Source organism: Gekko japonicus, unplaced genomic scaffold, assembly GCF_001447785.1.
Source record: "Gekko japonicus isolate JY-2015 unplaced genomic scaffold, Gekko_japonicus_V1.1 scaffold978, whole genome shotgun sequence".
NCBI classification, from domain to species: domain Eukaryota; kingdom Metazoa; phylum Chordata; class Lepidosauria; order Squamata; family Gekkonidae; genus Gekko; species Gekko japonicus.
The window spans coordinates 657,088-681,943 of NW_015161980.1; the positions used below are offsets into that span (position 1 = coordinate 657,088).

General features: G+C 42.9%; 1 protein-coding gene across 1 annotated transcript in view; it reads left to right on the forward strand.

Moving 5' to 3' along the window:
- Positions 1-15,471, forward strand: part of LRRC8C (leucine-rich repeat containing 8 family member C) — a 35,205-nt gene extending 19,734 nt beyond the window's left edge. Inside the window, exons 2-3 of the mRNA XM_015429776.1 lie at positions 4,127-4,268; positions 13,204-15,471. Of these exons, the coding sequence (XP_015285262.1) occupies positions 4,131-4,268; positions 13,204-15,471 (2,406 nt within the window). The 5' untranslated portion in view covers positions 4,127-4,130. The remainder of the gene's footprint in view (positions 1-4,126; positions 4,269-13,203) is intronic.
- Positions 15,472-24,856: the final 9,385 nt, after the last annotated feature.

Genomic DNA, 24,856 nt, shown 5'->3' on the forward strand with positions numbered 1-24,856 from the left:
TGGCACCACTGTTGTGCAGTAGAGAGGACTTTTGGAAGAACTAAGGAGAGAAACCTTCTTCATGGCTCCCCTTTCAAATGAAGTTTGAAAGTCAGAGTAATTTGGTAGGATGTTTCAATAGTGGTTTTGGAAGGTAGCTCCAAAATTGAGGGGATGGGGGTATTTTGATTTTTTTTTTTAAGGACCGATTAAGTAGCATGTTTTGGTATTGGGTTTTTTATTTGTGTTGTTGCTGTTGTGGATATCGGTATCTTTTGTGAAGCCACCTTGAGCTCGACGAAGCGGGCATATTACTCCCATTTTGCAGTTACTTCACTGGCTGCCCATCAGTTACCAAGCTCAATTTAAGGTATTGGCTATTACATACAAAGCCCTTCATGGCCTTGGACCCACAGTTTTGCAAGACTGCCTCTCCCCCTGTGCACCACCACAGCAGCTTTTCTTATCTGAGTAGGGCCTCCTGCAGGTTTCAGCCTAGAAATGGGCAAAATCAACAACTGCCCATTTGTGTGCCTTCTCTGTTGTGGCCCCCATCTTATGGAATGGCCTGATTGAGGAAGTCAGGAAGGCTCCCACTCTCCTGGCTTTCCACAAACTATGAAAACTGAATTATTCAAGAGAGCTTTTCTACATAGGCAATAGAATTCCACTGTAATAAATGATTCACAAAGTTACCTAGATAAATTATTAGGGACTGTGGCCTATACCAGGGCAGTAGCCAGCGGTGGGGAAAATGGGGCAGAGCCCCCTTTCATATCTGTGGGACCTCCACCACTGTGACTTCTCACCCCAGAGGGAGGACATGGACCGGCAGCCTCGCTTGGGAGACCACGTGGCTGGTGGGAGCCCGCAGGTGCTGCAGCCCAGCCCAGCCAAGGTGGAGCCTAGCAGGACCTGTCTGGTGTCAGTAGCACAGGGCTGGAAATGCCACCCTGATGGCTCCCCGCCTCCTGCTGCTCTGAATGCCGGCTCCGACAGCGCAAGGGAGGCATCTGCCCAGGGGCAAGGCTGCGGGTAAGATTGCACACTCGGCATGGGTGGGAGAGTCTCTGCCAGCTTCTCAGCTGCCTCTGGTGCTTCTGGGCTTGTACAATGCCACCGTCCCTGTCCACCCTGTGAGCTCCGGCCAGAGCTGCCTTCAGTTCCAGGGAGTTGCAAGCAAGCTGGGTGGCGCTCCGGTGAGGAAGCAGGGGGTTCTCTTCAGCTCCTGTAGTGCCCTGATGGACAGCTTATCTCAAAAAGAAGCAAAAATGCACCCCTCCCCATGCGTAGCCCCTCTGTAACCTGGGCATCTCCCAAGGTTGCTTATCTCAGAGTAACCTGTGGAATCTGACCTGTGAGGTTCCACAGGTCTCATGCTGTTCAATCTTATGTAAGACCCTGCTAAATTTTATGTAATACCCCTTTATTTAATCTATTTAATTCATTGGATGAGGTCAACTTGTTAACAGTGATCTCAGTTGGCTCCAGTGTTTCTGCTGGGAATGTGAAATGTACAAGTTACAGAAATGGGAGTAGAGTTGTTATGGAAGAGGGCTACTAGTAAAACCTTCACATGCTCAGGTGTGCTTCTGGATGCTCACTGCATCACACTGTTGTGGAATGTGCCATGTATTTCAAATATCCATAAACCTTTTAAAACTAATAAATAAATTGGAGACTGAGGTTGGATTATTTTGAATTTTAGTTGGTCCAGTAGAAAGGATTACACCTAATAACAAGCTGCTGAGGATAACTAAACTTGTGCAAAAGAATTCTCTGATAAAGATAAATATGCAGCCTGATTTGTCTCTTTACCATGTTCAGAGAATTGTAGAGTCGTTTTCAGTAATGAAAGATCAGGCTCTCCCATGAGTAAGGATGCTAGTATTGTAGAGTTTTTGTTAATACAAAAAGTTGTAATGAAGTGATAAAAAAATTATAAGTTGACCGTCAAATTTAGGGACAGCTTTTCTGATGTTACTAGGGTTACCAGGCACCCCCCCCCCGGTGGAGACGGGAGTCCCCCATGGCCAAGCCCTGCCCCCAGCTGCCGATCAGTTGGCCAGTGGGGGTGACTTAGCAGGAGAAAGAGAAAGGCCCAGGCCTTGTTGCTGATGTTAAACAGGAAGTGACATAATCATGCCAGCAACATCTGGGCGACACTCTGGTATTTGAGCAAAAACTCTGTGGTAGAAACCAGTTTTACTGTAGAGTTTTTCCCCAAATACAAGAGCATCACCCGGATGTCATGGCGTGATGATGTCACTTCCTATGCAACACCAGTGATGAGGCCCATGCCTTTCTCTTTCTCCTGGTAAGTCCCTCACCCATCCCTTGCTGGCTGCCAGACAGGACCTAGCAACCCTAGATGTTACTATTTAATACACCACGGTTTTACATTTTCTGCTGGCTTTCAGTTGCAAGATCAGAATTTGAAAACAAGAAACCGATAATGTTATTAGTCTCTTTGGAGAGAAAGGCAAGGTATTCATATCTAAATAACAAATAATAAAAGGTAATGTGGAATTGGTTGATGAGGCTGAGTCCTGGGCCATCTATCTACAAGCTTCCTCTTCTTCCCACCAACCAATCACACATCCCAGGCTATAGTGTGTTACAAACAAAGAGCAGGTGCACTACAGAAAGGTGCTTAAATTATAACAGAATTACATGTAGATGGAACTGTGGATGCCAGGTAGTTCTGGATGTACCAGTGTATGAAATGCTATATCCACTAACGAATTCATTCTGTTCTCCTAGAGCAAAGAACCTCCTGCTTGCCCTTAAAGTCAAGCATTTGGTCAATCGTTCTTCAAAAAGAAAAAACAGTATCTTGCTTGATTTTTGGTGCAGTTTATGGTCTTAATGACACAAAATGGGAACATTAAGCTTTGAAACAGTTAGGTGTCTCCTTTCATTTTTTAGTTTGATGCTGGACTTTCGGTTCAGCTGGACATTATATTGTGACCTTTCTGATCAAAATCTTTTGCTTACATGTACAGTCAGCGCCAAATTTTGCACATGATAATTATAAATTGCATATTAGAGTAATATCCTTGACGAGCTATTGGAGTCATTAGCCTGGGTTTCAATTGCTAGCTGTGGAATCAGCAGATTTCTGCTGCGCAGAAAGTGTTCTTTATACAAGTCAAGGGCAATTGCTGGAAAACAAAGCTGCAATTTTCATTTAGCCTTCTAATTGGGCTGTTGAATGTAACAATATCTTATCAGCAATAGTGTCTGTAGGGCAGGGAGGGCTGATGAATAATGCTCTGCTTCTTGGAGGGGGGGATTCCCTTTACCAACTGTGATTTACAGCTGATTTGTAGGTTACTTCCTCACACATGTTAGATTTTGATGTTGCTAGAACAATAGACACATTGCCCGTATAACATCCATTAACCCTGAGATGGTACTGCAGAAATAACAGACAGGCTGCGTGCTCAGCAGTTGGAGCTGCGTGCTCATTTGGGGTGCATGTGTGTGACCATCTCCAGTCTATTTTAAAATAAAGTCCCATTCAGCTGTCCAGGCTGATGAAAGCAGTTTGAATTCTGAGGACCAGTTCTGTGGGAAGAACAAGAGATCAGGAAGGGAGAGAGGGAAGCGAACAGCAGGAGAGGACCAGGTCTCAGCTGCATGTGGTACTGGCAGTCCCATGACTGGAGCTCCCAGCATTTTTGTTTCTCTAAAGATCAGGTACATGGGGACCTAGTTCAGATCAGGACGGTGGGGGACCATCAACTGTTACAAGGAGCTGCTGTTAACCTCATTGGGGAAACATGCCAGTACCCATATCGGTACATGTAAATTTTCTGCAAGAAGGCAGATATTGAAATGGTGGCTCTCCAGGGCTGATTCATTTCAGAAAAATGGTGTGGTGGGGGAAAGGGGAAACCCCCCTCCTCTCACACTATGGTCTCACTCTGATTCAAGTATTTACGCCCTGCTTTTAGAGAAATAAACACGCTGGGAGTGATGTTCACCAACCTCACAATGTCATGTGGTCATTGAGCCTTGAGTTTGCTATGATTTCACTGAATGGAAGATTAAAACATTCAGGGGGGGGGGGGACCTTTCCCGCTAAGTCATGGTGAATAAGATATAAAAGGCTAACCATTCACTCTCCCTTGGTGTCTTTCAGAACAATGATTCCCGTCACTGAATTCCGCCAGTTCTCAGAGCAGCAGCCAGCCTTCCGTGTGCTGAAGCCATGGTGGGATGTCTTTACAGATTACCTCTCTGTTGCCATGCTGATGATTGGAGTGTTTGGCTGCACGTTACAGGTAAATAAACAGTGTAATATTAAGACAGCTGGGAAATGCGTTGGATTCCTAGTTTAATATTTCTGGGCGTAATATATCTAAGGAGAAATTTTCCCCTATCAATAGTCGGGGTGTAGATATAAAAACAAGGGAAAGGAGCAGGTGTAAAAGCTAGGTTAAGAAGACGGTGCCTAAAACTTTTCCAGTCAGACCTCATTTAATCACAGCTGATTTCAGAATCAATATGCAAATGTATTACTGAACATTTCGGTGGTGTAAAGTTTTAATACATCTACTGAGACCGACATTAGTGCCCCAAAAATACTGAACTGGGTCTCAGCAAACTGTAAAATATACTTGTGTTATCACACATCTTTCTAAGAAACATATCTAACACATACAATAGAACCAGCCTTGGGTTAACCATTAAGCAAAACAAGCATGTGCTTAGGGCACCAAGGGAAGGGGGGGCACCACAGAGGTGTTTCCCCTAGCTGTCCTGCCCTTAACTCTTTCACTGTCACACTCGACTTCTGTCAATTTTTTTGTAATTGTCTCTATCTACTGCAGGTGTCGTTTCGTAGAAAAAGAGCTAGGGGAACTCATTAGCATAACTCATTAGCATATGCCACACACCCTGACATCACCGGAAGTGTGTCATAAGGCCACACACCCTGACATCACCGGAAGTGTGTCATAAGGCCACACCCCCCACCCCCCACGGTCCTGGCTGCTGCCGCCGGCCTTGCAGCTCCACTGCTGAGCCCCATGAGGGGCCCGGCGGTGAACCTGCAAGGCCGGCGGGAGTGCAAGGAAGCCCCGCGAAGGCCCTCCCTGGCCCCAGGCAGGCAGGGGTGGGGAGAGGGAGGGAGGAAGCAACTTACCCTCCCTCTTCTCCTGCCTCCACCTGGCTGAATGAGGGCCGGAAGCGGGGCGGCCGGAAGCAGGGGGCGGGGATTCGTTATGTGCCCCGCCCCCCGTACCTCACCCGGGGGAACTGCGATCCCCCCCCGAAATGACCTCTGATCTACTGTGTTGGACTTTAATCTGCATTGTTAAAAAAACACATTTCTTTGGCATGTTGAGTGACTAAAGTTTAAAAGTTTGGTTTGAAGGTGTCATCAAATATTGCATTTGTTTCTGTCTCATGGTCTGAGAGTTTCACTTCTGTTAAGTGTAAACACAACTGGCTAGGTCTGGCTAGTGTTTAACTCATCAGTTAACGGACCCTTAAGCTCTTTATTTTATTATTTATTTTGCTGATTTTTCATATACATGAGGTAAGCTTTAGTGAACAAGATGTAAAACTGTGCATCTGAAGTAAGAAGTCATTGATTTGCAAAAGGTCAAAGATTACTGTAACTATAAAGAGCAGTACAATAATGTTGATAAAACCTCAGATAAAAGATTATCATATGTCATGAAGTTTGACCTTGAAGATTAAATATTTTTCTCAGTCATTCCTTCTGTTATGGCTATTCATATGAAATGATAGACAGTGGTACCACTAGCTGGGGGGGGGGGCCCAGAAGGGGCATATGCCCAGGCCTGTGCATGTCCAAGGATCTGTAAAAATTAATACAAAATATATTAGGTGAGATTAATATTAATGGTCACAAATTCCACAGCTGAGTGTTCATGTTCTCAGCTGAAGCATATTAAAAATCCCAACAGAACAGCTATGTGACAAGAAAGGCTGGATGACTTCTTTCTGCTAAGTATAGAGGTAGATTTGTTATGCCAGATTAGTTTTGAGGACTTGATCAAAGACTTTGCAATTCAAAAAAGGAGAATTTTTTTTAAAGTATAAATAAAGGTATGGGTAAAGGTAAAGATTTCCCTTGCTCAAAAGCTAGTCAAATCCGACTCTAGGGGGCGATGCTCATCTCCGTTTCCAAGCCGAAGAGCCAGCGCTGTCCGGGGACATTTCTATGGTCATGTGGCCGGCATGACTAAATGCCGAGGCGCACAGAACGCTGTTACCTTCCCACTGAAGTGGTACCTATTTATCTACTTGCAATTATTTTGCATCTTCTGATCCATGTATGTTGAAATGCTATGTATCTTCAAGGTGGAATAAAATATTCCAAGCAATGGAATAAAATTTGTTTTGTAGTACAAATAATTATATTTCTCCATTAGAATCTTTTTCTTTAAAAAAAATTGTCCATCAACATCAATTTCTGTAGAAAGAGGATTTTCAAAATTGAAAAATATATTCTAAAGATCACGTAATTTCAGTAGTGATAATTTCAGATCATATTTTGCATTATAATCTTTGGGAGGGTGCTTAAAATAGTTTTAAATAAATTTTTGTGTTTGCATTTTTCCCTTATAACAATTTATTTAAAAATGCATTAAAAGTGTTGAAAATTTGTATTTTTTCTGTTGCCCTAGTTATGAGTAAATAATTTGCTTATATTGCTTACTGCTATTCAGTGTTAAATAAATGCTTTTTTAAAAAGTTTATATTTAATATAGTCGTGGGGTCTGGCCTGACAGATGACTTGGAAGAAAACTGATTTTTTTAATCTCTTATTTCACCTTCAGCACTTATTGAGTCTTAATGTCTTGTTAGTTAAGCAGTGGAAGGGCCCAGGGGTGGGGGTGGGGGGGCAGCTTCATTATGGCATCATAATGGCTGTGCTTATTATGGCATCAGTCGGCCTTAATCCGGCCCTGAATAGAACCAAAATGAATCTACAAGGTTGGGAGAATGACAATTAAATTTTTCAGCAAGCAGATGTTTGGAATTTTTTATGAGTATGTTTAGGTTACAGTTATAAAACAGAACTTTCTTAACAGAACACTTTTTTATAACAGTGGTAACTAACCTTTTTAGCTAGCGTGCGTTGAGGTATCACGTTCCACGTGGAGACGATTCCCATTTTGCTCTCATTGCTGAAGTGAATGCAAAGTTATTCACAGTGTCAGTGGAGCCTCTGCATGGGCATTTTATCCTTCCTTTTCCTTGTACCCATCATCCTCCCCCCCCCCCAGCAGGCTTTTTGACAGGCTTAAAAAAATAAAAATAAATCAGTAGTGGGAGTATTGCTGTAGTGCTTTAACACTATAGTTTTCTACCTACTACCATTTTAAAAAACTCAGCAAAAAGTCTGCTGCTGGGGGGGGCATGGTGGGTGCAAGGGAAATGGGGAAGAAATGGTGCCAGCTGCAGGCAGGTACAGAAATCTGTACCTTCCTGTCCACATGGATCCAAAAGCTGCTTTCAGTGCAGTTTTCCAGAAAGACTATACCAAAACAGGCTTCGGAAGCCATTCGGGTTGCCAGTCCCCAAGCCTGGGCAGGGACTCGCCCATTTTCGGGGTTTCATACCTTTTAGGCACAGAAAGCCTAAAAGGTGGGCAACATTCTTGGCTATTTGTAAAGCATGTTTGAGATTAGATTGTGGAGGAAATGGTGGGAGTATTAGCATGGATTTAGGACGAAACAGAGAAACAATCTCACGGTGCTATTGAAAAAAATTGATAGACCAGAGTGGAAACCTTCTAGAGAGATATATGTCTGTCTTCTACCTTGTCACTTGTTTCCAAAGGGTCTTGTACTGGCAGCTGGTAGGAGGTCCCAGGGGCCCTGCACTCTGTACTACTAGGGTAGCTTTTGAGACAAGGGACCTGCTAGCCTGCTTACTGCTGTGTTTCTACACCTCCACCGCTGATGGCAAAAGGTAGTAGTTGTCAGGCTTGGGCCCAACACAGGATCCCAAAAAGTCCCATTGGCCCTGTAAAAGTGTTGGTTCTGGTCAGACTACTCAGTATGAGCAACATCGCTCAAGCACTCTCAGAGGGTCTATCCAGTGGTGCTTCCAGACAGAAGGGATTTTTCATGATGGTTGTGCTGCCACCAGTGTGAATGTTGGTCCATTCACGTTTCCAATAGAGATTCCACATGACACAGTCTATTATGGTTTTTCCTTGTTTCCTACCATGGTTTTCTTTTCACACAAGATGCAGATTGTAGCTGCTTTCTGGTGCTGTTATCATGCTAACATAATTCTCTACCCCCTTAAAAAAATTGGTGCATGTGTAGTGCTACTTTAGAATAGCACATTATTACAGGTCTGTTTGTTTTGTTTTGAAATTGGACACTGTTGTAAGAAAAATGTGGATGGCTACACATGTCTGTAAAAGCGTGTTTATCCATGTCACCCACACTCTCCCCCCTCAGTTCGTGTGTCTCCTGTGTGTTGCCTCCTCACCAAAGGCGGAAGTGTAAGCTTGGAAATCACTAAGGCTCTGGCAGAGACATTCAAAGGTCTCTTCTTAAAATAAAAATTATCTTTATTATAGAAAAACATTCAGAGATTTGTCTGGCAAGATGACCGCAAGACGCTATGCCAGCCTGCCACACAGCAGAATCCTATTTCCTAAACATTGATAGAATACACAGAAAAATAAACATGCAGCAAAGTTTCCCCCACCCCATGCATGCACGGACGAGAGGCCTCTCTGACTGACTCCTAACAGGAGTCAGCAGGGGTCTGTTGTAACTGACCAGTATTTATACCAAAGATCAAAGGGGTCCCTTGATAATCATATTAAAGTTGGAAATTAACACTTAGAAGTTGGAATTGTCTTGCAGGAAATTTGTTTCCTTTCCTTGGTCTCTTGCAGGAAATTTGTTTCCTTTCCTTGGTCTCACACAACAAAAGTGTACACATTTTACAACGTCAATACAGTGTCATTGTTTCTTCCAGGTGTTCCCCAATATGGGAAGTAAACTGTCCTTTTGATGTTAACTCTGAGATGTGTGAACTCTCTGTATCTCAGGAAGTTATCTTGTGGATTGAAGTCTGCCAATTTCCCAAATGGCCACACATTTTATGGCCTAGGAAATTGGGGTCTGTCACTTCCCAAACTGGCTTTAAGTCTCGCACCTGGGAATGGAATGTTGTAAGCTGTTGAGTCCACTGAGAGGAATGCTCCGCTTTAGAGCAAAGAGCTTGCAAAGAATTATGGGGTTTGATTCAAACAGGCCAAGGCTGTCTGCCTGCCTGCAAGGGCAAAGAAAGATATATATGGATTTCATAAACTGTTTGGTTCATTTTAAAACCAAACCACCTATATTTCTAAATGTTCTTACCACAGACACATGTGCAGTGTTGTTCCAAAATAGTGCAATCGTAGAATCCTTTGCAGCAAAAGTGACCAGCCGCACAGAAGCCTGGCACATGCATGCCCCCTCCAGGACTACTTTCTTTTGTTCCAGTCTCCTGGCTACTGTTATTCCCTCTCCTCAAGTGTTACTATTGCATGCAAAAGGAAGTATGTAGACCCATGGAAAACATCAGCCTTGATAGCAGCATGCTGGGGAAAAATCAGTTTATTTGCTGGTTTAAAAATAAATGGAGTTTTCTGCAGAAAAATTCAGGTAGTGCATGATTCATGCACAAGTGGAAAATGGTGTCATGAGAAAACAGAACAAAGCAAAAAGCACCAGATTGCTGGAATGGGGAAGAAACTCCATGCAGAAACACCCCAGGCTGGGCTGACTGATCACCTTGCCTGCCTGTTTCCTGGCTCAGTTACCAGCTTGCCTCCAGACCATCCGTTCTGTCAATTCTGTGTTCCTCTAGTGCCTCAGAACGCTTAACAAATTGTGCAGGGGGGAGGCATACCACCATACCCTTGATACCTATTACATATTAAACTTACTGTGTGGTTATGTTGAAAATTGTCTGGTTGAGGGCTATAGCACCATCAACTTTTTATTTTTATTTTGCTGAAGTAAGCTCCGGGAAGTGGCATGTGAAAATAAAATATTTGCATTCATGTTGCATTTTTATGCATACACTCTGTTGTTAGAAAGAAGACTATATTTCTCATCAAAGTGAATCAGGGTTGCTCTGTGGGCATAAATCTGGGATCACTCCAAACAAGCAAGTAACTAAGATCTGTTCATCTTATGAAGTGTCACTGGTAATGATAATGGTACTAAATATTTAATTTAGGGGACAGAATCCTGCAGGGCATTTGGTTCTCTGGTAGACACATGAGAGATGAAAGCATTCTGGTAGTCTCAAACACTCTGTAATTGTATGCATGATAGGGACATTTTGATCTGTATGCTGCTTAGAAACAGCAAAGAACAATATAAGAGATTGCACTTGAGTTTGAGACTCTTTTTATCCATGAAACGGGCCCAACTTAAGCACAGACACGGAGGGCCTGCTCCTGCTATACCTCAGCTGTGTTTGGAAGGGAAATGGCTTCTTGCCCTCGCGTGTGGCAAAACTGACCTTCTCACTAGACAATAAGCAAAGGGTATGAGTGAAAGAAATAAATCTGACAGCCATGTTGGTTTTGTCACTTAAAGCAATGTGACTGCCTGTCTTGTCTGTGCTAAAGTAGCTATGTGGCCATGCTTTATACAGGATACAATTGTTGACTTTCAGCTTACAACAGTTATAACTTTAGTGGATGTAGTTATTTACTCACCCTTTATTGCATACTTCCAAAACAATACCATTTTACAATTTTTATGTACTTAATACACCAATGTGTATATGTATGTTATAATGTTACGAAGGTAAAACCTAATAAAATATGTTGTAAAGTAGCTATGTGGCCATTTTGAAGAATTTATGGTGACTGCAACTGTACAACATACTCCCCCCCCCCCGTGTGAGCAGATGTCCAGTGCAACAAAGTTGTAACAGGTGCATGGAAGGGGGAGAATTGCAGTGGAGAAGGGCTACAGCTGGTGTTCTTTCGAAGGCACTTAGCCAACTACATCCCATCTTTATTCCTTGCATGCATATCTCCTGTGGATGTACATCATCCTATGGATGTACGTGATCACAAATGAATCTGCCTTATACTGCATTAGACTCTTGGTCCATCAAAGTCAGTATTGTCTACTCAGACTGGCAGCAGCTCTCCAGGGTCTTAGGCAGAGGTCTTTCATATCACCTACTGCCAGATCTTTTTATTTTTAACTGTAGATATCCGGGATTTAACCTGGGACCTTCTGCATGCCAAGCAGATGCTCTGCCACTGAGCCACAGCCCCTCTGATGCAGTGAGACCTGAGGGCAATTCTGCATCTGGCATTCGCTCCACATTTTCTCAAAAGGTCCAGCTCAAAACCACATTCAGATACCCCAGAGCAATGCGGTACTGACTGCAAAGTCACCCCTGAATGGCCATAAATCTATGCAGAAGGTACCATAAAACCCGATGATCAAAGAAAGTTAAAGCGGCATGCGGTGTAGATGGTATCATAAAATCTGATGATCAAAGAAAGTGAAAGCAGCATGCTATGTAGAGGGGAATATCTGTTCCAACATGGGTTTCGTAAAACAACACAGGGAAAAGCCAATGCAGAATCACCTTGATGCTCAAAAGCTTTTATTGAGATGTGCTAGTCTTTATCATGCCATGGGACTTGTTTGATTTTGCTGCAACAGAACATAGCTACTCCTCTGAAATGATTCTCCCAAGGTTCATTTCCCCTTCCCCCTAAATTTAATTCTAGTATTCCAAAATAATGGCATAAAAGTTATGAGGGATTAACGACTTCAGCGGTAGAGGAGCAGGTGAATGACAATAGCAGGCATGATTGGATTAGGTGTGATAGGCAGAGGTGTTGTAGGCATGGAGAAATCAGCATTGGTAATGAGACAGGAAATCTAGGTCTTGATTCAGTCCAGGTGGAGGCATTGTCTTGAGCTTCATTATCAGTTGCAATTCAGCAGTCTCTCTTTCTAATCTCCCTTTGAAATTCCTTTGTAAGAGAACTGCTACTCTTAGGTTAGCAGCTGAATGTCCTGGAGGTTAAAATGTTCTCCATCTGGTTTTTGAATGTTGTGATTTCTAATGTCAGACTTATGGCCATTTATTCTTTGTTGTACAGACTGGTCTGTTTGTCCAATGTAGAGGGTGGAAGGGTATTGCTGACATGTGATGGCATGAATCACATTAGAGGATGAGCAGGAATATGAAGCTGAGATGGTATGGCTGACGTTACCAGGAACATTTTAACCTTCCAGGACATTCAGTTGCTGACCTCTCTTACAAAGGAATTTCAAAGGGAGATTAGAAAGAGAGGCTGCTGAATTGCAACTATAATGAAGCTCAGGACAATGCATCCTCCTGGACTGAATTAAGACCTAGGTTTCCTGTCGCATTATCAATGCTGATTTAGCCATACCTACTATCACTCTGCGTATCACACCTAATCCAATCATGCCAACTATTGTCATTCACCTGCTATTGTCATTTAGCATCTGAAATCACTCCACTCTCCAAGATATAAGGACAGCTGGATTCACATTCTAGCTGTATCTGAAGAAGTGAGCAGTAACTCACAAAAGCTCATACCCTGCCACAAATTTTGTTAGTCATTAAGGTGCTACTGGACTCCTGCTGTTTTCTACTGGTACCGACAGACCAACACAGCTGCCCATCTTGAATTATAACCAGACGAGGGTACTGTTTTGTCTCTTCCTGTTTTCCCATCTCTGTCCCATATCTGAAGCCCAAGTCATGATTTGTCAGTGAATGCACAGTGACATTATTCTTCCAGGAAGTGAGGTCACTGTACATGTGCCCCTTCCTTGCCACACAATATGGGGAAGTACAAGTATGCTGTATATGTTCAACTTCCATCTCTTGCTCTGGGTACTGATACAATCAGATAGAAAATAATGCTGCAATCTGTTCTGAGCTGCTGGGAAAGAACAGATTACACATAACATTTATTTTTAAAATGAATAATGAAGTAAAGATCGACATTCCTAGGGGTTCCTTTGTTGGTTGCAGTGCCATTCTGGAAATATGTTGGTTGCCACACTACATAGTAGTACTGTAGGTTGCACATTTATAAATTCCAAAGCTAATGGGATTTCTCCAGAATTAGGCACATTGTATCCTTTTCTCTGTTGTACTCATTGTTTACACACTACATATTATAACATGGGTGTTTGTTTGTTTCAGGTTATGCAGGACAAGATTATATGCCTTCCAAAAAGAGTACAGCCTTCACAGAACTTCTCTAACCTTCCTAATGTGTCAAATTTAGTCTCCAATGCAACCCCGTCTCTTCCACCCAAGCCGCCCACTCCTCCTGCCACTGTTGAAATGAAGGGGCTAAAGACCGACTTAGACCTCCAACAGTATAGCTTCATAAACCAAATGTGTTATGAACGTGCCCTCCACTGGTATGCAAAGTACTTCCCTTACCTTGTCCTTATACACACTTTAATCTTCATGCTGTGTAGCAATTTCTGGTTCAAATTCCCTGGGTCGAGCTCAAAAATTGAACATTTTATCTCCATTCTGGGGAAGTGCTTTGATTCTCCTTGGACAACAAGGGCTTTATCTGAGGTGTCTGGTGAAGACTCTGAGAAGGATAACAGGAAGAACAACGTCAGCAAGTCAAACACTATTCAGCCTAGCACAGAAGGGACTTTGGTCAAAACTCAGTCTTTGAGATCTATACCTGAAAAATTCATTGTGGATAAGGGAACACCAGGGGCCCTGGATAAAAAAGAGGGAGAGCAGGCCAAAGCATTGTTTGAGAAGGTGAAGAAGTTCCGATTGCACGTGGAGGAAAGTGATCTGCTGTATGCTATGTATGTTCGCCAAACAGTGCTGAAAGTTATTAAATTTCTCATAATTATTGCATATAACAGTGCACTTGTTTCAGAAGTTCAGTTTACAGTGGATTGCAATGTCGACATACAGGACATGACAGGATATAAGAATTTTTCATGCAATCATACTATGGCCCATCTGTTTTCTAAACTTTCCTTCTGTTATCTCTGCTTTGTGAGTATCTATGGATTCACGTGCCTTTACACTTTGTACTGGTTGTTCTACCGTTCACTTAGAGAATATTCTTTTGAGTACGTCCGTCAAGAGACTGGGATTGATGATATTCCAGATGTCAAAAACGACTTTGCTTTTATGCTTCACTTGATAGACCAATATGATCCTCTGTATTCCAAAAGATTTGCTGTCTTTCTCTCGGAGGTCAGTGAAAACAAACTGAAACAGCTGAATCTCAATAATGAATGGACTGCAGATAAACTAAGACAGAGGCTGCAGATGAATGCCCATAATCGTTTGGAGCTGCAGCTTTTTATGCTGTCCGGCCTTCCAGATACAGTTTTTGGAATTATAGAGCTGCAGTCATTGAAACTGGAAATTATTAACAATGTCATGATACCAGCCACTATTGCACAGCTGGATAATCTCCAGGAGCTCTCATTGTATCAGTGCTCTGCAAAAATCCACAGTGCAGCTCTAGTATTTTTGAAAGAAAATCTGAAAGTTCTGAACGTCAAATTTGATGACTTCAGAGAGTTACCACCATGGATGTACGGACTGAGAAATTTGGAAGAGCTGTATTTAATTGGTTCTTTGAGTCATGACATTTCTAAAAACATCACCTTGGAGTCTTTTCGAGAACTTAAGAGCCTTAAAGTTCTGTACATTAAGAGCAACCTGTCCAAAGTCCCACAGTCAGTGGTTGACGTTTCAAGTCACCTTCTAAAAATGTGTCTTCACAATGATGGCACTAAACTAGTGATGCTCAACAACTTAAAGAAAATGGTCAACTTGACTGAATTAGAATTAGTGCACTGTGACTTGGAGCGCATTCCCCATGCCATTTTCAGCCTTAGCAGCCTCCAAGAATTGGACTTAAAGGAAAACAATCTCAAATCAATAGAGGAGATACTTAGCTTTCAACACCTTAGAAAACTTACAGTACTCAAGCTATGGCACAACAGTATAACCTATATTCCAGAACACATAAAGAAACTTACAAGCCTGGAGCGGCTTTATTTTAGTCACAACAAAATAGAGGTTCTCCCATCCCATCTCTTTCTCTGCAACAAAATCAGATACTTAGACTTGTCTTATAATGACATCCGATTTATCCCCCCTGAAATAGGAGTACTGCAAAGTTTACAGTATTTTTCTATCTCTTGCAACAAAGTGGAGAGTGTGCCAGACGAGTTGTACTTTTGCAAAAAACTCAAGACACTGAAGATTGGGAAAAACAACCTGTCCATTCTGTCACCCAAAATTGGAAACCTGGTATTTCTGTCTGTCTTAGATATTAAAGGCAACCATCTGGAATTCCTCCCACCAGAACTCAGTGAATGTAAAGCTCTGAAAAAGAGTGGTCTGGTGGTTGAAGACACCTTGTTTGAAACGTTGCCTTTGGATGTCCGGGAGCAAATGAAGGTGGAGTGACCTTCCTGCAGTTTTACGGAAACATGCCTCTACCAAATGCCTTGTACATAATCAGCTAAACTGCTGAGTTGGGGTGGGGGTCCTTTTGAATCAAACTTTCCTGTATAGGCACTTTTGGACTAAGAAGTGTATATAGAATATATATATTTTATATATAAATTTTCCATTTCTCCCCATATTGTCGTAAATTTGTTTTTACAGCGGGCTTTTTTTTAATTTGCCCTGATATTTTATTTTGTACCGGTGAAATTGTTTATGTCTTCCTTAAAAAAAAAAAAAACAGAAAGAAAGAAATGTGAGCTAGTTCAAATAGGGGCAATGTGTTTTCAGATTTATAACACAGGTAACATGCAAAGTAGATGAATGTATGGTTGCTGTAGCAATTCTGATCTATTATGTCCTTTAAGGTGTTAGGTGCCCCCTCTGCCTTGTTTTTATCCATTAGAATTGCAGGTCATTGTCATCTCGGTAGGTCAGAATGCCCCATTCTTCAGATTTGGCAGTCCAGGAAGACCATATAAGAGGCACTTCCTGATTTCTGGTTATGGACTGAGAAAGAGCCTTCTGTGCTCCTAGAGCTTTTACTCTCTCTAGTAGCAATAGAAGCTTTGTTCTCTCGAAGATGCTAATTTCTTTAACAAATATTAAAATCATGCTTTCAGCTGGGATTCAGCTTGCTTTAGTGAAGTCATGTCTGTGAGTCACTGCCTCCGCATCTGGTTCTCCCAGACATATCAGATCTTTTGTTACAGTTTCAGTTCCAATGAAAAACTATCCATGTGACTTTCTTTTGTTATATCTTGGTGCTCCCTCATGTGCATCAGTGAGTCTTTTCAAGTTGAAGCTATGCGGTGGCAATTTGTGATGCATACCCAGAAGTGATCTCTTGGTCTTCCTGTTGTGTGTTTCTTAGAAAGCATATCTGTACCCAGGGCTATTTCTGGGCAGGATCCTAGAGGCACGGAGTTCCAGCTGGCTTCAGAGTTGGCCACGCCCACTACAGCCAAAACCTCTGCTCTCATGGCTACAGAGGGAAGGCCTGGAGAGTGATCCCTCCGACGACTCCGAGGCGGGTGGGCCGGGGGGGGGGCCCTGGAAGGATCGGGGAGGCGTTTAAATGCCTCCCCGTGCCTTCCCCTGCCTGTCCAAGGGCCAACTTGCCCAGGCTCCCCACAGTTGCAGGGTGCCCAGGCAAGCCAAGGGAAGGCAGTTTAAACTCCCTTCCCTTCAAGGGGGGGCTTGCCTGGGCTCCCTGCAGCCGTGGGGCACCCAGGCAAGCCAAGGGAAGGCATGGGGCTGTGTCCTAATATGCTAATGAGCTGTGGTGTCTGGGGTGTGTCATAATATGCTAATTAGTTTCTGCTATTGGGTGTGGCTTATTATTGCTAATGAGTTCCTGCTGGGCTTTTTCTACAAAAGAAGCCCTGTCTGTACCACAAATGAATATCAGTTTTTTATAACCATTTAACTGTCATGGCTTCCTCCAGTGATTTCTGGAATTGTAGTTTGATGAGGGTGCAGAGAATTATGTCTCTTAGTCTCTCTAACAGACCTATAGTTACCAAGGTACCCTGGAGAGAGAGGATCATACCTTGTGCCAAAGTGAGAGCCAAAGCCCTGCTTGAAATACTATAGTAAAAAAAAAAATCCTCAGTTCTATAGCTTGGGCATGTCCCATTGACTTACTTCTAAGAAAATATGCATCCTGTTACAGAACAACTCTTTATGCATAACAGTCACCAGCATTACAGACAACAGTAGCAGAATTTTTAACAAGAGCTTAACTATTTTGCATTTTAAAGTTAGTCATTATAATTAGATTATAAAATTGGAGGCCAGGTTTTTACAAATAATTATCAGGAATAAATCAGTCACAGTAATCCAGCAAGGTTATCTGTATCTGTAGCAAGTCTAAAGTTAAATAAATAAATATTTGGAGAAGTCTTCCATGCATGTAACCACTGTGGATGCAGATCCCACATTGGAAGGCACATCCCCATCAGTGCTGAAGTGTATAGATGCATCATTGGATGTCCACTCCGATAGATAATTCCCAACTGGGATCACTTGTTGCCTGGGTTAGAACATAAGAAGAGCTCTGCTGGATCAGACCAATGGTCCATCTAGCCCAGTATCCTGTCTCACTCAGTGGCCAACCAGTTCCTCTGGAGGGCCAACAACACAACACAGAGGCTGAGGCCTTCCCCTGAAGTTGCCTTCTGGCTGTGGGATTCAGACGCTTTGTGCCTCTGAATGTGGAGGTGCTCCTCAATCAATATGGCTAGTAGCCATTGACAGAATTATCCTCCATGAATCTATCTTATCCCCCTTTAAAGCTGCTTATTATTGTGGCCATACTCTGGCAGTAAATTCCACATTTTAATCACTTTCTGTGTAGTATTTCCTTTTGTCTGTCCTGAACCTACTGCCCATCAGTTTCATTGGATGCCCTCAAGTTCTAGTATTTGGGGAGGGGGATAAAAATTTCTCTTTATCAGTGCTCTTCACCACATGCATAATTTTATTAACCTCTGTCATGTCACTCCTTAGGCTTCCCTTTGCTAAACTGAAAAGTCCAAGACACTTCTGCCTTTCTTCATAGGGGAGATGCTACAACTCCCTAATCATCTTGGTTGCCCTCCTCTGAACTTTTTCCAGCTCTGCAAGGTCCTTTTTGAGATATGGTGACCAGAACTGTACACAATATTCTAAATGAGGCTGCATCACAGACCTATACAGGGACATTAAAATATTGGTCATTTAATTCTCAATCCCTTTCCTAATAAATACCTAACATAGAATTTGCCTTTTTCACCACTGCACTGCACACTGGGTTGAGACGTTCATTGAGCTATCCACTACAACCTCAAGATCTTTTTCTCTCTCAAACCGATTGCCCACAAGCAGCTGCACCACCCTCGCTCTTCCCTTCCCCCAATTGTATTCGTCAGTTTCCCACTACTTGCTCCATGGCCGCATTTTGACTCACAGCATCCCCCGATTTCCCCCGCATCTTCTCGATCTCAAAAAACAAGCATCTAGAAGACACAGGAGAAATCGGGGGATGCTGCGGGTCAAAATGCGGCCGAGCAGCAAGTAGTGGGAAATTGACGAATACAGTTGGGGGAAAGGAAGAGCAAGGGCAGTGCGGCTGCTTGTGGAAAATCAGTCTCAGCAAGTTCAGACCCTTTTAGGCTATACATGAAGTTGGGATTTTTTTGTCCTAATATGCATCACCTTACACTTACCAACAATGAACTTCATTTGCCACATTGTCGCTCACTCAACCCAGTTTGTGGAGGTCCTCTTGGAGCTCTTCACAAGTTAGCTGTGGTTTTCACCATCCTGAATAATTTTGTGTCAACTGCAAACTTGGCCATTACACTACTCACCCCTAGTTCCAGATCATTTATGAATAAATTAAATAGTACTGGTTCCAATAGCAATCATTGTGGGACCCCACTGTCTATATCCCTCCATTGTGAGAACCGTCCGTTGATTCCCACTCTTTGCTTCCTGTCATTTAACCAGTTTTTAATTCATAAGAGAACCGATTCGCTTATCCCATGACTGCTAAGTTTACTCAGGAGTCTTTGATGAGGCATCTTGTCAAAAGCCTTTTGAAAGTCCAGGTATATAATGTCTACCAGGTCACTGTTGTCTACATGCTTGTTCACTTTCTCAAAGGTTCACTTTCCCAAAAGGTTGCAAAAGCCATGCTGATTTTCCCTCACCAGGCTTTGTCCCTCTGTGTGCCTAACAATTCTGTCTTTGATTACAGTTTCTACTCATTTGCCTGGGACAAATGTTAGGCTGACTCACCTGTAATTTCCTCCTTGTCCTCTGAATCCCTTTTAAAAATTGATGTAACATTTGCTACTCTCCATCATCTGGTACAGCAGCTGAATTTAGTGATAGGTTACATATAGAGGTTAGGAGCTCAACTATCTCATAGCTGAGTTCCTTAAGAACTCTTGGGTGTATGCCATCAGGACCTGGAGACTTATTGGTTTTTTATTTCCTCATTATCATCATCATCATCATCATCATCATTATCCTGCTCTCCCCGCCAGAGCAGGCTCAGTAGGTCTAGAACTTCAACTCTGGTCACCTCCATTTGGCTCAGTTCTTCAGACTACCTTTCTGAAAATAGGGGCTGTGACATGGGTATGTGCCCCCCACTTTCCACAGTGAACATAGAAGCAAAAAATTCATTGAGCTTTTCTGCTATCTCCACATCTTCCTTTAGCAATCCCTTTTTTCCTTTGTCATCCAAAGGCCCCACTGCTCTGAATATATTTTTAAAAAATGTTTATTGTTTGTCCTGATGCTTTTAGCAACCCGCTCCTCAAAATCTCTTTTTGCACACCTAATTATTGACTTACATTTCTTTTGCCAGAGCCTGTTGTCCCTCCTGTTCAATTCATTGGGGCTTTTTACTTTTTTAAAGAGGCCTCTTTACTTTCTATAGCTTCCTTGACTTGCTTTGTTAACCATGTAGGCACTCTTTTAGACTTGCCAGTGCCTTTCCTAACCTATGGAATGCATTCTATCCAGGGTTCAATTAGTATGGTTTTAAATAGTTTCCAAGTTCTAAGCATCCTCTAGAGATTTGACTCTCTTGTGTTTCTCTTTCAGCTTCCTTTTAAGTATTCCCCTCATTTTTGTAAAGATCCCTCTTTTGAAATCAAATCTTACTGTTTTGGACTTTAGGGGTAATTTTCTATTGAACTGAATGCTGAACTTAATAGCATTGTAGTCACTGTTCCCAACTGGTGTAACAACCTTTACATCTCTCACCAGGTCTTGACACCCTCAGAACCAAGTCCAAAATCACTACCCCTCTGGTTGGCTCTGTGACCAGTTGTTCCAGTGTACAATAATATATGATGTCTAGGAATCTCATTTCTACAGCATGACTCAAGCACTTGTTTACCAGTCAATGTGAGGGTAGTTGAAGTCTCCCAGTATAATATTATGTGCTTTAGTCACCTCCCTTATTTCCTTCTCCACCTCAAGATCAGCCTCAAGGCTTTGATCAGGTGGGCAATAGTACACCCTCACTGTTAAGTAACCTTTAGGGCCCGGTATTTCCACCCTTATTGCTTCTTTTGGGGAGTTAATTCCCTTGATGTTTTCTAATTTATTGGAATCTATGCCTCTTTGATGGACAATCCAACACCACTACCAACCCATCCCTCCCAGTCTTGCCTATAGAACTTATACCCAGGAATGACTGTATCTCATAGATTTTCCCCATTCCACTATGTTACTGAGATACCTACTATATCTAAATTGTCATTGAATATCAAGTGTTCCAGCTCCCCCATCTTGGCTTGGAGACTTCTAGCATTGGCACATAGACACTTGTAATGTGTGTTCCCCTCAAGTAACCCTCACCTCCCTCGGCCCTTTAGTTGCCACACATGGCCCTCAGTTGTTAATGTGCCCTCACTCCCAAGTTCTGTTATGTTCCTATCAATATTACCCTGAGTGTTTACACAATCATCCCTTTGGACTGACTTGTCCTGAACCAGATGCTCCCCTGCTTTTGTCAGCTTTCCCCCTGGGATTAGTTTAAAAGCTGCTCTGTCATCCTTTCAATATTAATCGCCAGCAGCCTGGTTCCCTATTGGTTCAAATGAAGACTGTTTCTTTTGTACAGGTTTGGCTTGTCCCAGAAAGTCCCCTAGTGCCTAACCCTTCCTCCTGGCAACATTTTCTTATTCACGGATCAAGACCCCTAATCTGTGCCTGTCTAGCTGGCCCTGCATGTGCAACCAACAGCACTTCTGAGAATGCTACATTGAGGTCCTGGCCTTTAACTTTCTGCCTAGTAACCTACATTTTTTCTCTGGGACCAGACAACTACATCTCCCAATGTCATTGGTGCCAATGTGCAGCATGATTGCTGACGCCTTCCCAGCACTATCTGTCAACTTATCTAGACAGTGTGTGATGTCCGCAACCTTCACAGCAGGCAGGCAAATCACCATGTGGTGAAAATGCCTGTCACAGACCCCATTCTCTATATTCCTAATGATGGAATCACACACATCTAGAAGCCCACCTCCTCCCAGTCCCCCAGAGCTATCCTTGGTATGAGAGGATATTGGTCTGTCACCCAAGGAAGGGATCCCTTCTATGGGATCACATCCCTCCTCCTCAGACTGACACCCTCTGACCTTGAGACTCTCCACAACATCAGAAGAGCTGTGAGGGCAGGAGTGGGACTGTCCTGGTAAATCCCTGAGGGTCTCTTCCCCAACCTCTCTCTCTTCCTCAGCTTCTCTAGGTCAGTTACCCTAGCCTCAAGAGATTGAATCTACTCCCTGAGAACCAAACTTCATGCAGCAAGCACACATCCATGATTTCCACCCAGTGGGAAGATAATTGTACATGTGGCAATCTCTGCAAAACACTGGATAGCCCCTACTCCCCTGCTGGCTTTCTACCTTAATAACTGGTTAATAGTTTAAAGGCATCTAGACTGATGCAGGGTTCTCAAGCCTGATCCACAGGCCAAGAGCCCTTTGACTTTCACGATTCAGCTCATGCCTCTGACTAGGAGGAGCCTTACATTTCATAGGCCGACAGCCTCCACCTCCCAGCAGCAACAGCAGAGGATGGGGCCTGCGGTCAGCCCCAGACAAACTGACTTTGTTCAATGAGCAACAGACCAGAGAAAAGACCCAAACAGACCCAGACAGAAAAACCACTCTCCAGCAGGCTACAAGCACCCACTCACCCTCAAACTCTGTCCTTTCACAAAGCAACCTCTGTTAATGCTCCCCAGTAGTTTAGCAGTTCAAGAAAGGTCAAGGAAAAGTTCTCTCGTGGATTCTTTCTCCCAGCCCAGCTGGTTCAGTTCAGCTTGATTGGAACTTGATATGCATATGTAGTACATTGTTATGTGGACTACATCTATGTTTACTTTCTGGTAGCTTGCTAGACATCTATCCTCTTTCTACACCTGTCACCTAAAATATTAGGCCATGGATAGTTATTCACTGTGCCATATTATTTGCAAGAATAAGTATATTTGCTAATAAACTGATAAAAATGGAGGTAGTCAAAATAAATCCCTCCTGTACCCACCTCCAGAATAATCCTATACTAGTTTTGTTGTGGGGAGATGGCAGTGATGTTAATAGCTGCACTACCACCCTGTCCCTCTAAGTAAATGAGCTAGTTAAAGTGAGCACAGTTACCTCTACAATGGTAACTGCCCATATTCACCTTGCTCCATAGTGTTGTGATATGCAGGTGCATCAAGAAGGTCCATCAAAAGTAGGTCCATCAAAGGCAGACAAGCAACTCCTCTCTCTTTTGCAATCAGCTCTGACTAATACAATTGTATTATGCATTGTTTTGGCTAAAGCTATACCCAGGATAGTTATGGAGTGATTTTGGCTACAGTTATGGTCACACAACCTTCTTCACCTGCCAAGCTTTGCTGCACACATGACCAGATTTCTGCTTGCAATATTTGAAGAATAGGTATTATTTTGATTCTGAGACAGTGGCATTGAAAGACTGCTGAATGATTTGTCTCAGTGGGGAGTACCAGTTTCCTTGAACTGGAAGTGTCTGGTGATTTGTGCACACAATCAAGATTCAGCAATGATCTGAACTACAGTTCCCACCTACATGAACAATGAATACCAGGGTGTTTCACCAATGCTTTCTTGCTCAGGGGCTTGGCCTGTTGAGAGGTCACTATGAGCAATCTGCATAGGAAATGTTTACAGTTTTGGGCTGACTTCATCATGGTTTCTACCAATGACTGCAAGGAACTGTAGGTGGGTGAAGGTGGTGAGAATTTTCAGGTTTGGATCCCTATTGTGTCACGAAAGGGAATGCCTTTTAAAACCAGTTTTAAAGTCTGCCACGTAGATCAGTCCTTTCTTCATTATGAAACTGTAGTCTCCATCAGAGATAATTCTTTTACTCCTTAGATTAGAGATATCAAACTTATTTGTCATGAGGGCCGGATCTGACATAAATGTCACTTTGTTGGGCCGGGACATATGTGCCATAACATGTAATCCCAGCTACTGGAGACAGAGACTGTATAAAGGACAGCAGCTGGTAAGCTCTGAGTTGGTGTATCCTCACTGCTAGATCCCATGGGCTGGGAGTGGGGTGCAGAGGAAAACCCATATAGGCGGACAGGAGAGGCAGCAATGCAGCACTGGGCAGATGCTCCCACGATGCTTGAGTGCTATAGATGAGTTTCTGCCATGCTGAAGTCACAATGGAGTGGCTCCGCCCACTCCCCCCCTGCACCAGTTTCTCACGGGCTGCATAAGAGCCGTGGACGGACACCTCTGCCTTAGATGCTCAACATAGCAAGAACCCCCAGTCCTGCCAGCTATCTCTGTCCCAATCCCTGTCCTTGAATCTCTTTCAACTCACTTCAGCCAAACCTTGAATATGCAAACAAGTCAGTAGTTGAAATGAGATATCCCAGCCTGAACTGATCATGAAAGCGGATCATTTGTGTGCTTTTGTTTAGTGGGATCCAAGGGCAGGAGATGTTCTCTTTTTCTCATATGAACCTAACCATGCAAACCAAAGTGCTGTTGTTGCTGATGAATGTAAACTGTTTAATGTGTCCGTACAATCAGTGTCTCACTGTAGTTACCCATCATAGATAATAAATTGGAGATGACAGTAGCCATTACAGCAGAGAACAATACAGTCCTAAACTGTGGCATGTTCTGCTTTTGCCATGTATACTTATTACAGATGGCTGCTTATCAGATGAAATCCTCTAGTGTAATGGTGCTGCATAGATTGTCTGTGTCTTGTATCAAAACAAAATGAGGTTGTACCATTGTGTCTGGTACATCAGAACTGCACTGTGTTTATGTGTCGTTAAAGGCCAGTTAGCCAGCTGTTGGACAGAAATCCTGTATGCATAGTGGGAATAGAATATGTGGACCACATATTAAGGTGCAAGGGAAAACACAACCCCATATCAGTGTATCTGTAGATGCATAAGTGCAATTTCTGCAATGGGTCCACTAGTTTTGCTTTTCATTTGTTTGTTAATTTTGAGAAAGGGAAATTTGCTGTAGATCCATGTGTACTTTGTTCACTTGGTAAGGAGGTGAATGCATGGTGCTATCATGCATACAGAATTTTCAGCTAGTGGTGTGTGTAAACCAAGCCTAAGAGCTACTGCAGTTGGTGAAATAATTCAGTATAGTTCTCCAGTCATTTACTCCAGAGAAACCCCATTAAACTCCCTGGAGTTTCTTCAAAGTAAGTGGATTAGGGAGTACAAACTGTCTTTTTAAGTATCTGTTATTCATGTATGTATATAAAAAATCTGTTATTATGACTAATATTGTATTGCATGTCTTATGTGACACATACT